General features: G+C 46.7%; 1 protein-coding gene across 1 annotated transcript; it reads left to right on the forward strand.

Annotated features, from left to right (window-relative positions):
- Positions 1-4,507: 4,507 nt before the first annotated feature.
- Positions 4,508-13,027, forward strand: T265_05299 (hypothetical protein; the record flags this gene model as incomplete). The annotated part of the gene is made up of 6 exons (XM_009170282.1): positions 4,508-4,900; positions 5,740-5,800; positions 5,988-6,290; positions 7,634-7,950; positions 10,244-10,271; positions 12,693-13,027. 6 exons carry the CDS (start codon positions 4,535-4,537, stop codon positions 12,827-12,829), a joined length of 1,212 nt encoding a protein of 403 aa, XP_009168546.1.
- Positions 13,028-13,242: the final 215 nt, after the last annotated feature.

Raw genomic sequence — 13,242 nt, forward strand, 5'->3', positions numbered from 1 at the left:
TTGGAACCAATGTCCCAGAGGCCCACTGGGTTATCGAGCAACGTTTGGGTTCTCCGAAACATCCTTACGCATATCTAACGGCCTTGGGATGGGTAATTTTCAGACCAGTTCCTCCCCCAGGACCCAAACGAATGTCAGCGAATTGCCTCAGCACAGAACCTACTATTGAGGACCACATATTGAGGATGTTTGAATCGGATTTCAACGAAAGTAAAAGTACAGATAAATCACTATCCTTGAAGACAAGGAGATTATGAAAACCACAGAGCAGTCTGTAAGCTTATTGGACGGCCACTACCATGTGCCGCTGCCTTGGAAGGTCAACTGGAGTAACCCGCATAGTAACCTAAATGTAGCGGAGAAACGGCTCAGTTATTTGAAAGGCCGATTGTTGAAGGATGAAGGCCTCCTTAGACACTACACTGAGACCCTAACTACCTACGAAAGAAAAGGATATGTAAGTCGGTCGCTAGTTGGTTCAACAGAAGGTTTGCGCTTCATCCCGTATCATCCGGTCTTCAACCACAGGAAGCCTGGAAAGTTTCGTATAGTTTCCGACTGCGCTGCCAAAGGTCAGGGCCTTTCCCTTAACGACTGCTTATTCTCCGGACCTGACCTGACAAACGATATCATCGGCGTTTTGATGCGTTTCCGACTTCACGCAACTGCTTTGTCTGCAGATATAGAAGAGATGTTCTTACAAGTGCGCTTGCCACTGGAGGATAGGGAGGCGTTCGGTTTTCTGTGGTACACTGGCGCCAATCTGAACAAATCCCCAGATGTCTATCACCTTAACGTGCACCCGTTTGGAGCCACCTCGTCCCTGTTTCGCGCTGCCTATGCCCTACGAAGGATTGCTGATGACAACAAAGGTGAATTCGACGAAAGGACAGGTTCAACGTGGACTTTGAGACCCGTTAGGAATTAGCAGTTCCTAAACCGGTGTATAGAAGCCGGCATAGTCCCACGATTTGAGGTTTGTAAAGCTTTATCATTTTATTATTGTACTTATAGTACCGCATCTGTAGACAAACCTCCATTTGAAAGACTTGGCTTTTGGGGTTTTGCGCGTAACTCGACGTGGTTCAACAGATTGCTGGAATCAATCTATGGTGTTAAGGGTGATTGTACGACTTAAATTTCATTCGTCTATCATGTGGAACTGGCTAACAGGCACCTGCCCACATACGGAACCGTCAGCAGGTGATTTCGTAACAACGTAATCAGGCTTTCGCTTGAATTACGAGCATATCAACCTCAATATTGCACTGTATATTGTCTAAGATGACATGAGACACGTTCGCAAAACGCGAGAGGCGGCCAGAACACTAAACTGCGATAAAACGCAGAAAGGCAGTCCGTCCTCATACACTTATCTTGAACTGGTTACTTGGAATTGGCGGCTGAGACCTATCTTCATAAGTGATGGGGGGAATGTTTGTCTACGAGCCTCGTGCCTGTACGAAATACGTCCACCTCAGTCAGTAGGGACTCGAAGTGTTTAGTTGCGAAATCGGAAGATTGGACTGTGACACGGAAGTCTAGTCAAAACGTTATTTGTTCACACAATCATTGAAAGTAAAGCGAAGTGATTTCCAAAGTCTTTGAGAGGAGAATGCTGTAAAGTATCGCCCAAGTCTCTGTTGATTGTACGACGAAATGGTCCTATGGTTTTTATCGCGCTCACTTTTCCCTTCTTAAGGTTTTCCATGGTGAGAGTACTGTCCTCTAAATGCTGAGATTTATTTCTGATGAGTTTGGTCGCCTGTGGACCCATAATACTGACATATGGTTTGTTTTAACTTTGCAAACCTAGTTCAAAAACGCTTGGGAACAACGGACCTAAACAGCCACATGAGCCTACCTGGTATTAACGGATTTAGTATGTGCCCGGGAACAACCCCGAGCAATCCAATCTTCACACAAGTTTGTTGTGTCTCATTAGAATCAGCTGATTCACTTTACAGTACAAAATCTATTCTGTCAGACCCTTTTGAGCTTCATCGTTTTAGGCATTCAATGCATGCCGTTCTTACGACCTCTGCCCGCGTAATTCCACGTCAACTAGGCGAGGGATCGCAATAAAAATCCTCTACGCTGTTATTGTTTTTGTAGCAACGGTATTTTTTCCGGCTTAGTTCTCGGCTGAGCCTCCGCTAGCGTTTACGTCAAAACAACCACCAAAGGTGTACAAGGTATAATAACGCCCAAAACGAGGTCAGGAACACCTGTACAGCGCTCCATATATAAATCGTAGGCGGCAGTAACTTTCTGGAACTGCTGACTCGTTCTGGATGCGTCATTGGCAACCGGCATTCGGCCAGTACTGGACAATGATTGGCTGTTGGGTCCAGGCTTTCGACAATTCAGATCTTGGCTTGATGCCGGACTGGCAAGCCTCCCGAGGTTTTTGCCAATCTTGCGTGGGATGGGCTTCTCGGCCGTAGTAGCACCTGACTGCGAGCGGTAAAGCGGTTCCGTGTAGAATCTCGCCTAACAATTTTCATTGAAGCCCCGGGAAGTTTCTCACCATTAAAACGGTTGCATGTGCACACCAAGTTCGTCTACTAACAACCAGAAGCATCTTTCCTGTTACATCCACGTGCTCAATTTTCTGGCATTTATGTGGTGCGCTTAGGGCATCACGTGAAATACACTCTTAATCAGGAATGTGTGCGGCTGATCTCCTTCACATGAACCAGTTTATTCGCTGCCAGGCTTTAGTTACGCATTCTATTGTATGCCTTTTTTACAGTCTATCATTTCTTTACTCTTCCCAGTAACTGGTACTATTCGAGAAATTGGTTAGACGCACTTCAAAGCCACACCGGTACACACTTTGTTTTTCCAAAGTCTGGTCGTTCAGGATGTGGGTTGCGGAGGTTCTTGGTCGACTTGTACTTGTATCGATTTTGATTCTGGTCCGCGGGCATGGATGATGGTGATCCATTGTGTCTACCCATTCATTATAAGCGAATCGTTCAAAATGGAAACACCTAGCCTTACTCATTATCTTCAGTTTTATGAAGCGGAGGTTTATGTTGTGGGGTAACCAGTCAGTGTCTGTAAACGTTGCTGTGCTATTCGAAACGATTCACGGGATATCGCATACGATATTGACTAGATGTCCATGTGTTGAGTTCCCCCTGGCCGAGTTTGAAATGTTCTACGCTTGAGTGGTTGAACCAGGTTAGTTGGTTTGGCGTTTGGATTCCGACCGCAAAAGCCTAAGATCAACATTGTGCGAACAGGGGTCTAGAAATGAAGGACAAGCGAGTAAATCCAGCGATATCCTTGGCTGCTTAGTTTCACTCTGTTATTACGGTTATCTAGCGGTCGATGGGTTCCGCTTGTGGTATCCCAAAAGCATGAGTCAACATGGTCGTGCGCTGTTCACAATGCGCCTTCTTCCTGCCAGGGTCAGCTGTATGTGACAGAGCGGTAATAGGTAGTCCACTTTCTCCTATGTGGAAAGTACAATCGGGACAGCGGGGTTGATTCACCTAAGATAACCTAAGATAACAAAACGGTTGCATGTGCACACCAAGTTCGTCTACTAACAACCAGAAGCATCTTTCCTGTTACATCCACGTGCTCAATTTTCTGACATTTATGTGGTGCGCTTAGGGCATCACGTGAAATACACTCTTAATCAGGAATGTGTGCGGCTGATCTCCTTCACATGAACCAGTTTATTCGCTGCCAGGCTTTAGTTACGCATTCTATTGTATGCCTTTTTTACAGTCTATCATTTCTTTACTCTTCCCAGTAACTGGTACTATTCGAGAAATTGGTTAGACGCACTTCAAAGCCACACCGGTACACACTTTGTTTTTCCAAAGTCTGGTCGTTCAGGATGTGGGTTGCGGAGGATCTTGGTCGACTTGTACTTGTATCGATTTTGATTCTGGTCCGCGGGCATGGATGATGGTGATCCATTGTGTCTACCCATTCATTATAAGCGAATCGTTCAAAATGAAAACACCTAGCCTTACTCATTATCTTCAGTTTTATGAAGCGGAGGTTTATGTTGTGGGGTAACCAGTCAGTGTCTGTAAACGTTGCTGTGCTATTCGAAACGATTCACGGGATATCGCATACGATATTGACTAGATGTCCATGTGTTGAGTTCCCCCTGGCCGAGTTTGAAATGTTCTACGCTTGAGTGGTTGAACCAGGTTAGTTGGTTTGGCGTTTGGATTCCGACCGCAAAAGCCTAAGATCAACATTGTGCGAACAGGGGTCTAGAAATGAAGGACAAGCGAGTAAATCCAGCGATATCCTTGGCTGCTTAGTTTCACTCTGTTATTACGGTTATCTAGCGGTCGATGGGTTCCGCTTGTGGTATCCCAAAAGCATGAGTCAACATGGTCGTGCGCTGTTCACAATGCGCCTTCTTCCTGCCAGGGTCAGCTGTATGTGACAGAGCGGTAATAGGTAGTCCACTTTCTCCTATGTGGAAAGTACAATCGGGACAGCGGGGTTGATTCACCTAAGATAACCTAAGATAACCTCAACCAACAGCGCACTGAAGATGTCTCCTCGAACGGTGACGAAAAGTTTGCAAATCAATTGCCAAGCTCGGCGGACAGATCAACAGCCACCTGATCAATTACCAACCAATACACCCGAGCTACCAATATTCCAAAACATTACCAACCGTTTATTCGTTTGCCACCTCACTGGCCTAACTTTCTACGCAATGTTCCTCTTTACCACAGCTCCGTCTACCCATCTTTTCGGACACGCGGTTTTACCGTTACCAACTTACGGTGAGACCCCCACGAAGTCGCAGCACGTTCTGCTTATCGATTGCCACGCCGGTGAGCCCGGTGATAGGTGGATGCCTCGGACAAAGATGCTGGGTGATGTGCGCGCCAAGTTCATGTTGATTTTGCATGTGAGTCTCCTCAGTACTGTTTTATCTCGTCTTCCAGCAGTGATTGGTTCAGTGAAACCTAGACAACTCCCTGTCCGCTGGATCGTTGATTATTACTCTTTGGGGACAATTTGTACTTCCAAGTTTCTGAAGTCCTTGAAGTAGAAAGGCAACATTTATCGGGGTTTCATGACACATCATCTGGAATCATCACATTGGACAATTTGATGGCACTCGTTCATCATCTCACTTTCGTTCTAACGACCTCTGTATTCGAACACAGCTGTTTTTGATATCCTGATTATGGTAGATTCCAATGAGATACGTCGGCTCCTCCGTACGACACATGACTCGCTTTTTCTCATTTCGTCGTGACAATTGATGTCCCTGCAGAAGATTTTAGCCTATCAGTTTACCGCCCGAGTATGTTTCTCCTGACTGCTGTGTTTTTTTGCCACTGTACATTGTTCTTTCGACTACCACCCGGGGAAGATCACAGTTACGTCTCTCTTCATCAAGAATTCCCGATGGTGGAACTTTCTGCTTTTGCCGCCATCGTGTATCCCCGACATCAGACAACAATCGTGCTCGGTCGGGTTCTCCCTACACACACGGTCACGTGGACGTCGTTGGTACATACACATTTTCTAGGAATCTGTATTCACAAATAGACAGATTTTTGTTCGTAATGAGCGGGACCAATGTGGCTTATTTAACTACCATTGGGTTGATGTAAACTAAGTGACCCGATGGCATTGGTTTTATCATGTAATCCATAGTTTACCGGATTATTCTTTGTCTGGCCGCTATCCCAACGGCATCCTTTGTTGTTCTCCCTTTTGTGGCTTTCTCACTTATAGGCAGATCTGTTCGCATCATCGCGCACTGTGGATTGTCAGGACGATCGTGGTCGCCTTCAAGGTTAGTTTGTTTTTAGATGCATCCTTCCATTACCCCCAACTTTTCGAATTTGTTCGTGCGACTCACACGTAATGTGCGGTTATTTTTAACCAAATCCGTCGCACCGTGCTCTGACATCTTCAAACTAACCGCACCATTTACACCACCTACCCTATTCTGCTCTGGTTTCACCCTCGCTGTAAATTAGCTACTCGTGCTCACCCGTTGGAAGGGGCTCCTCATTTCGTCTCATCCCCGTCGCCAATTAACCCCTTGTGTCAACAGTCATCCACACAGGGTGTGAAAAGATGGCAGAGTGAGAGGAAGATGCCGGTAAACGATTCCGCCCCACCAGTGGCTCAGTGCACCGCTTTGTCCACAGAACAGTTGGCGCAGTTTATGTCTGCACCCACGGAACTATGGCCGTTGGACGGAAGCAACGGCGTTGGCTTGGAGCAACAGCCATCAACTCAAAGGAGTCGAAGTCGCTCCTTCGGAGACCAAATCAAAGGTCTGTTGTTGGTTTATCTGATCTCACCCGTTAACCCTCCTTGTATGAATCTGGGTGTGGCGTGTATGGCCCATTCAAAACAGTATATCTACCTGTTATCCGGTTCTTGCTTTTGCCATACTCTGGTGCTTTGTTATGTGTGTTGAGAATGTGTTTAGCCGAAAACTTTATCACTCTTCGACTTGTGTTCAGGGCGAATCACTCATTGATGCCATGAGTCCATTCCGCCCAAATTGAATGACCTATAAGTCCAAGATATCTTCAACCGTTTCAGCTGCCAGCTTTAGTTATCTGAGTTTCCTGCTCTTATCGTGCAAACCGCTGTACTCGATGCTGTTGGGTCTTCCCGGGATATTTCTCGTGAATTTCTCCTTGGAAGGCTTATTGGGACAGTTTTCTCAAGCTCTAATCATCGTCAACGCCTGCTGAAAGAATCTCGCGTAAAACTTGAAACTAAATAGGGACGGTGGGAACCTATTTCACAAAGCCTTAGATCCCTAGATAAAAAATCGCGATCGACGTAGCCGCGTCTTAAGAGAGTAGTAAAATAAGCAGATATGATTGGCGCTATATCCTGTCTAAGTGTAGGTCATTTACATCGCTGACCAGCCGTTCATGTTAGGACGGTTTTAAGTCTTCAACTGCCGGATGGGAATTCGCCAGTTTGAATGGCCCCGGAGGATATTCCTGAGCACTGCTGATAATTCCCAACGAGGATGAAACAGGTGTACAGTGCGTCCAGGCTTTCTGGCACAGACTGGTTTCATTTGCAGAACGAAAGCCCAGTTGAAGATCTCCGAATCTTATACTGCCAAACAGATGTGTCGGTGGGCTTGACTCGGCGCCGTTCACGGGCCCAACGCAGAACGACAGACCAGCCGAATCCGAATAGGAAGTGTTAAAGTGCTCACCCCTAGGATCGGTTACTTACCAACAGCTACGAGAGGTATCCAATCACAGCCGCAACCAATCTGTGTTCAACTCGAAGATGTCATCATGCATATCCGTAGTAGACCCAATGACGGACTTGTGTACGTAAAACGATTTTACAGCGACAGTGTAGATCCATGGCATAACACCATCGCACGAACTTTTCAGATCCATCACGTGGATGCCTTGACTGGGTCGGGTCCCAGTATATTGATCCAACACTTTCTTCCTTTTTTGAACTATAAAGTCTCGGATGTTGGTGGCATTTTGCTGGATCTCTCACTTATCTTCCTTGCTAGCCGAATTCGAATCTGTGCTCTGTTTTTTCGTTACCACCCGCTTCTCCTGGCACTGTTTGCGTAATCATGCTTTTCGACTCCCCCTCTTGTCATCTTCCCTTTCTTTTCTTTCAGGCAGCCGACTGACATCGAACCTGTCCAATGAGGCAGGGATACGATCATCGGAACACGTCGCTTCACAACTCTCAGCCTCACGACAGAGCCCCCAATCCCCAGCTAGACCTCCGTTGAATAATCTCACCTCTTCGCTCATGGGTGCGAGCACTTCGAGCGATCCGTCCCAGAGTAGTCTTTTCCAAGTCGGGGATTCCAGCACTCCCTTGAAGGCATCCGGCAAGCACAGGTGGTTCTCTCTGGGACTGTTTCGTAGCAACAGAGGTCACCGGCCGAAAGCTTCTCGGTCGGAAGATTTTGAGCATTTGAAGCTTGAGGTATGATTGTCCCACTCCTGTTGTTGATGCTCACTTAAGCTTCGCTGCTACTAGGCCCACTGTAACAAAAAAAAACAGCTGAGGGACCATCTTTTTCATTTTGTGGTGGTTCTGGCTGAGGAAGTGTTCACCAATGTGACAGCCTTCATCTATGCGCCTGAAGATCAAGGCGCCATAGTGAATCTTGTGTGATTTTTTTCATCTCATCACTGTCGGAAATTTGAGTTAAGCTATCTCTTTTCCACATCCAACTTGTTTATTGAACTTGTGTTACCCCTTGTAGACTGTCACAATAGTCGGCGAATGCGGTCCGGGGTGTTAGGTCTCTAGCCAGCTTTCTCTTATCTGTTCTACTTCTGTCATGGTGTCTGGGGACACGTCCTTCTTGATGTACTTTACTAAGAACTCAATTCGGTGTTAGTTCTGGTATGGCCCAACCAGATTAATCATAGCACAAAAGGTTGGGGGCACAAACTTCCGACGGCAACGCTGTCAAGCTTGTCAGTCTAAGTTCATCGAACGTAGAATTTGACATAAAGACCGATTTCAATAAGCATGGTCCTGGAGGTCTTTTAGCCGATTCGTCTGTGAGGCCGATATAATGTGCGTAGGGAGCGTGGGGTCGAAAACCAACAGCAGTTTGTTGTGGAAATAGAAGTCGACCAATCGATCAGTTTAATATATCGCCATCTTTAGCAGGGCCGTGAGGTTCATCCAACCAAAACTGACATCGCAGACGATAGGCTATTTTTCTGTTTTCCATCTTCCCCAGTTCCTAGTTTCAGTTCCGGTAAATTAATCCAACAGCTCCCAATTGCTTGACAGGAAACCATCCACAAGGTCGGTGTAAACACTTCGACAGCCCACTACCGGTTGGGCGTTCAGGTATTCGTCCAATCTCCGTCACTTATCATTTACAACTGAACACCAAATTGTACTTAGGTTGCTAGAAGTACTCGTTAGCAAATTAATTTGGGACGTATCGTGCGTAATATTCTCTAACTGAATGTGCTGCACAAGGGACACCTTTTAGGTTTTTTTGGGGAAGCAGTAGTCGAGATATCAAATTTCTTAAGATCGATGAGTACTCTGAACAGCCCACTACTGGTTCCACCTTTCTTTGTACCAATCATATAAACTTTGAGATTGTATTGTTTTCGCGATACGAGCACCGCCATGAGGTCCTCCACACGGTCGATAGCGTATACCCGCCCTGACATTATTTCCCATAAAAACTCGTTCAGCTGTAACACCCTTTCGGTGCCTCGCTACCATGCAACCCGAAGGAAGCACGAGGACTGAGATACTGCTAGGTTGCCCAAACCTAGACAGAAAAGTCCAGAGGCAGAGCTCGGGTTCGAACCACAGACCTTCCGGTTAGCAAACTCACGTTCTAACCAATTGAGCCATCTCGCCCTATTCCCCGTAAGCTTTCGAACAGATCCGAGCTGTGAACTGGCCAATCAAATACACGTTCTCTCCGAAACACAAGCCACTGTCGCCTAAGGCAGATGCTCCATCTTTATGATTCGAAAGTCTCCCTTTTGTTTACACCAAATACACTGTTGCTGATAGCACACCCTGAATTTGATTGTTTCCTGTCATTATTACTACCACTTATCTATTAAATCATTACCAATTATCGAATGTCGCGATGATTCATTGATTAAGACGCGAAATTACTGGCCGGAGGCCCATGATTCGAACCCATTCTCAGCAAATTTACTGCTTCTCTGTAGGTTTTGGCAACCTGACAGTATTTCTCAGCCCCCGCGGTTCTTTCGGGTGGCATGGCACGTCAAGGGTGTTACAGCTGAACGACTGCAGTTTTTCGATTGTTAGCACCGATGCGCCGCCTGCAACACCCCAGCGGAACTAAATGGTCCATTTGTGCGTTTCTCACGGAATGAACTTTGCTCGAACATTCTAGACATCGTGTGTTACGGCTTCAAGTTAACCAGGTAATCTCATACAGAGGCGGTCATAACTGGGGAGCGTAGGATGAATTTACGAAAATGTCACACCATCGTTGTTGACAGTTAGGTCTAAAGTGGCCAGTCCGTTTATTCTCATCGAATTCTCTACACAACGTGGGAGTCTAACTAAACTACAAAGAATCACCCATCTGTTTGACCGAATCGGTTGCATAAGCTCTAAACGGATTGTCAAACCCGCGTCGTGCCACAAAAAGTTTCTTGATCCTTCATCCCTCTGTTTATATGGGGACCAAAACACCACTCCTTGTGAAGTGCTAATTTTCACCTGACTCATGCAGTATTTTTCTTGTCTTCAGGACTCAGCAGAAAAACTGACCAGACATGGTAAGTTCGATGTGAACACATGTGACTCCTTCGTGTGTACTCATTGATTACTTTGGTTACGTCAAGATGTACGTTTGACAAACCCAAGTCAACCGGTCCTGGTTGTGGGTTCTGTTCACAGTAAATATCAAATCAAACTGTTTCCATCTGACGAGTAGCTAGTCAATACGTGATCACGTGATGTGGTTTCCATGAATGGAGAATGAGTGCTGCTATATCCTGTCTAACTGAGAGCTAAACACACTGCTGCTCAGCCGCTCGAAGCCGAACCACTAGTCGGAAGGTCGTGGATTCGAAACTCCCTGAGTACCCTGAGATACGCACCGCTGAACGAAACAGCTGTACAGTGCTCGGTTTTCCATTAGAAATTAGCTTGACTCACCGGACGAAGTCAACTGAAAACTTCAAATGTGTCCACAAAATCAGGCTTATAAACAGTGGGACAAAAGGATTCAGGACGTTGATTAGTTCTAAACAGTCTGAAACTTTCGAACAAGATGTCACTGGGCTGATCCCTCCATGTATGGGACGAAAGACCCGATGTATCTGCGGTTTTTTCGAGTCTTTGCACCCTTTCCCTAAAAAGCATTGGAATCAATGACAATTGGTCGACCCGAGATTTCCGGTGATAACTTGAGTACGAGGTGCCCTTGAGCGTGCATTCTGAATCAACCATTCTTTGCGTTTGACCGGCATGGCAACCATGCGCCCTCTCGCCTGTTTTCGTTGGCTCACTCCGCACGTCGCGTCTCAAAGAATACGTATGTCCTTAGGATTAACAAACTCAGTGTGAAGTCCACTTTTTTCCGAACACGTCAAATCACCTCTCGATGTTTGTCCAAGCCCGTGACAGTTTCGCAAAGCTCATGTGGTGTTCCATCACATGGAGCTTATCTGATTTGTTCAACGTACCACGCCTCAACAATCTATATATTTCATCCAGACATGTAAGCAGTTGTGAACACCTTCTCACAGCCGTGATCGGGTTGCCTGAGGCTCCAATCTTAAAGTCTGTATATACGACTTCATCGAATAAGTTCCAAAAGACGGCAACTGCAAGGACAGTTTTCGATAGCCATCCTATGTTGACCAGATGCGTGACTCGGTATGTCGGAGAAACTGTGGCATGGCATTCTGCATGTTTATGTTCCAAGACAGGACCAGTTTGTGATAGCAGCGTGAGTCTTTGTTTCGTTTGTCTCCGGCGCACCACCATCATTGCTGAAAGTAATACACCTTTGATGGGAGCTAGGCACCGAAAAGATGTTACACACTGGAGCCCAACTACCATACCGTGGTAGGGCCGAAGCCAAATGAACAAACCAGTACAAAATTGACGGACGGAACGTTGCTTGCAGACAGATTGGAATCATCATCATCATCATCATTGTCAGCTGTGATAACTGCGTACTCGTCGTACAGTGGTTGTAGCTGCCGCAGTTTCGTTCATCGATGATTTTTTTTTGGGGGGCGGGAGGCGTAGGTAGCTGCGCATTGCAGGCGGGAGCTGATAAATTGGTGCATAAATCCAGCATTGTCAGTGGGTTTTCAAGTGGGGGGGGGCGGGGTGGAAAAGCAGCCATGCATTGAAGGCAATAGGTTGGATGCACGAGCGCCATTGAAGGCGCGACTGGGCCATATCTGACAATGTCTCTAGCCGTTGATGTGCCCGTCTCGGGGTCCCCATCCAGGAAGACGACAGTGACTAGCACAGCTAAGTTTGCTGGTAATGACTTTCACACTTCGCTGCCAAGTCATTGTTTGACCGCCTCGGGCTCTCTTCCACCCTTCACGTGGTTGTGCAAAAATAGCTCTTCAAGGAAGTCGGTCGACTGGCATACGCAACACGTTGCCAAGCCAGCACAACCTATGCAGTGTGATCAGTTCATCTATCGAGGCTGAGTTATTTCTTCCGAATACCATTCGACGTACTTCAGAATTGCTGATCCGGTGTTCCCACCAGATTCGGGCAATGCTCCGAAGACATCGATGGTCAAACACTGAAAGTCTTTTGACGTCCTCGGTGCGCAGCGGCCAAGTTTCTGATCCATAGAGTAATATGGAGCGCACCGCTGCATTGTAAACTCGACCATTGACAGAGAAGCGGATGTTACGCTTACGCCACAGGTGACGTTGATTCACAAAAGCTGCTCTGGCCTTCCCAATCCGGATTGGAATATCCCGAGGAAATAAATGCCCTAGAGTATCCACCGAGGAACGCGGGATTCAATGAAACCTCGGCGTCTGGGATTGGGCCTCTGTCCATCCCTGCGTTTGATTTTAATCTGTTGTTAGACGAATTATTAGTATTGATGCTTTGTTTTGCTGTCGCGCGTCTACTGCTCTAAAGTTTGTCAACTCTTATCTCGTGTATCGCTCGGATTTTAAGCCGTATCCCGTCTTCCATCTCCATTTGGTTAGTAGAACGGGCCGAGTTTCGATCAACCTCTCACGACCGCTCCAAACTGCGGCGCTTTCTTAGCCGACGCAGCTCTAGAAATAAACACCATCCAGGCGCCTCTTCGGTTGAACCAGACTCACTGCTCAGTGCTCCATGAGGATTTCGAACGCCCTTACCATGTTCCATCGCCCAACGCGCTATTTTTCCGCTGTTATTTTGCTCTTTTCTCTCTACTTTCGAATCATCCCTTCATGTTTGCCGTTTTTTGGTTCTTTTGTACGCGCATTCCGTTCACACCCTTGTCACCTCCCCCCGAACAGATGTATCATGTTGATGGTTTCGAATTGCATCACTGTACACGGTCGTTTCTGCTTAGCTGCCAAATGGGTATATTTAATTAATTTAGCCGCACCGAGAATCCTCCCAAGTACGACTAGGATGGTGCGTTTTGGGGGTCACGTGGACCGGTGTATAAACCCTCAAAATAGGGGGTCCCCAGTAGGCATCAGTGAGGCTGTTGCCCGGCCAGTTGCTCGTAGCTACCAGCAAGGAGAACATCTTTTTTCATTT

This window comes from Opisthorchis viverrini (genome assembly GCF_000715545.1).
Source record: "Opisthorchis viverrini unplaced genomic scaffold opera_v5_98, whole genome shotgun sequence".
In the NCBI taxonomy this organism is placed as follows: domain Eukaryota; kingdom Metazoa; phylum Platyhelminthes; class Trematoda; order Opisthorchiida; family Opisthorchiidae; genus Opisthorchis; species Opisthorchis viverrini.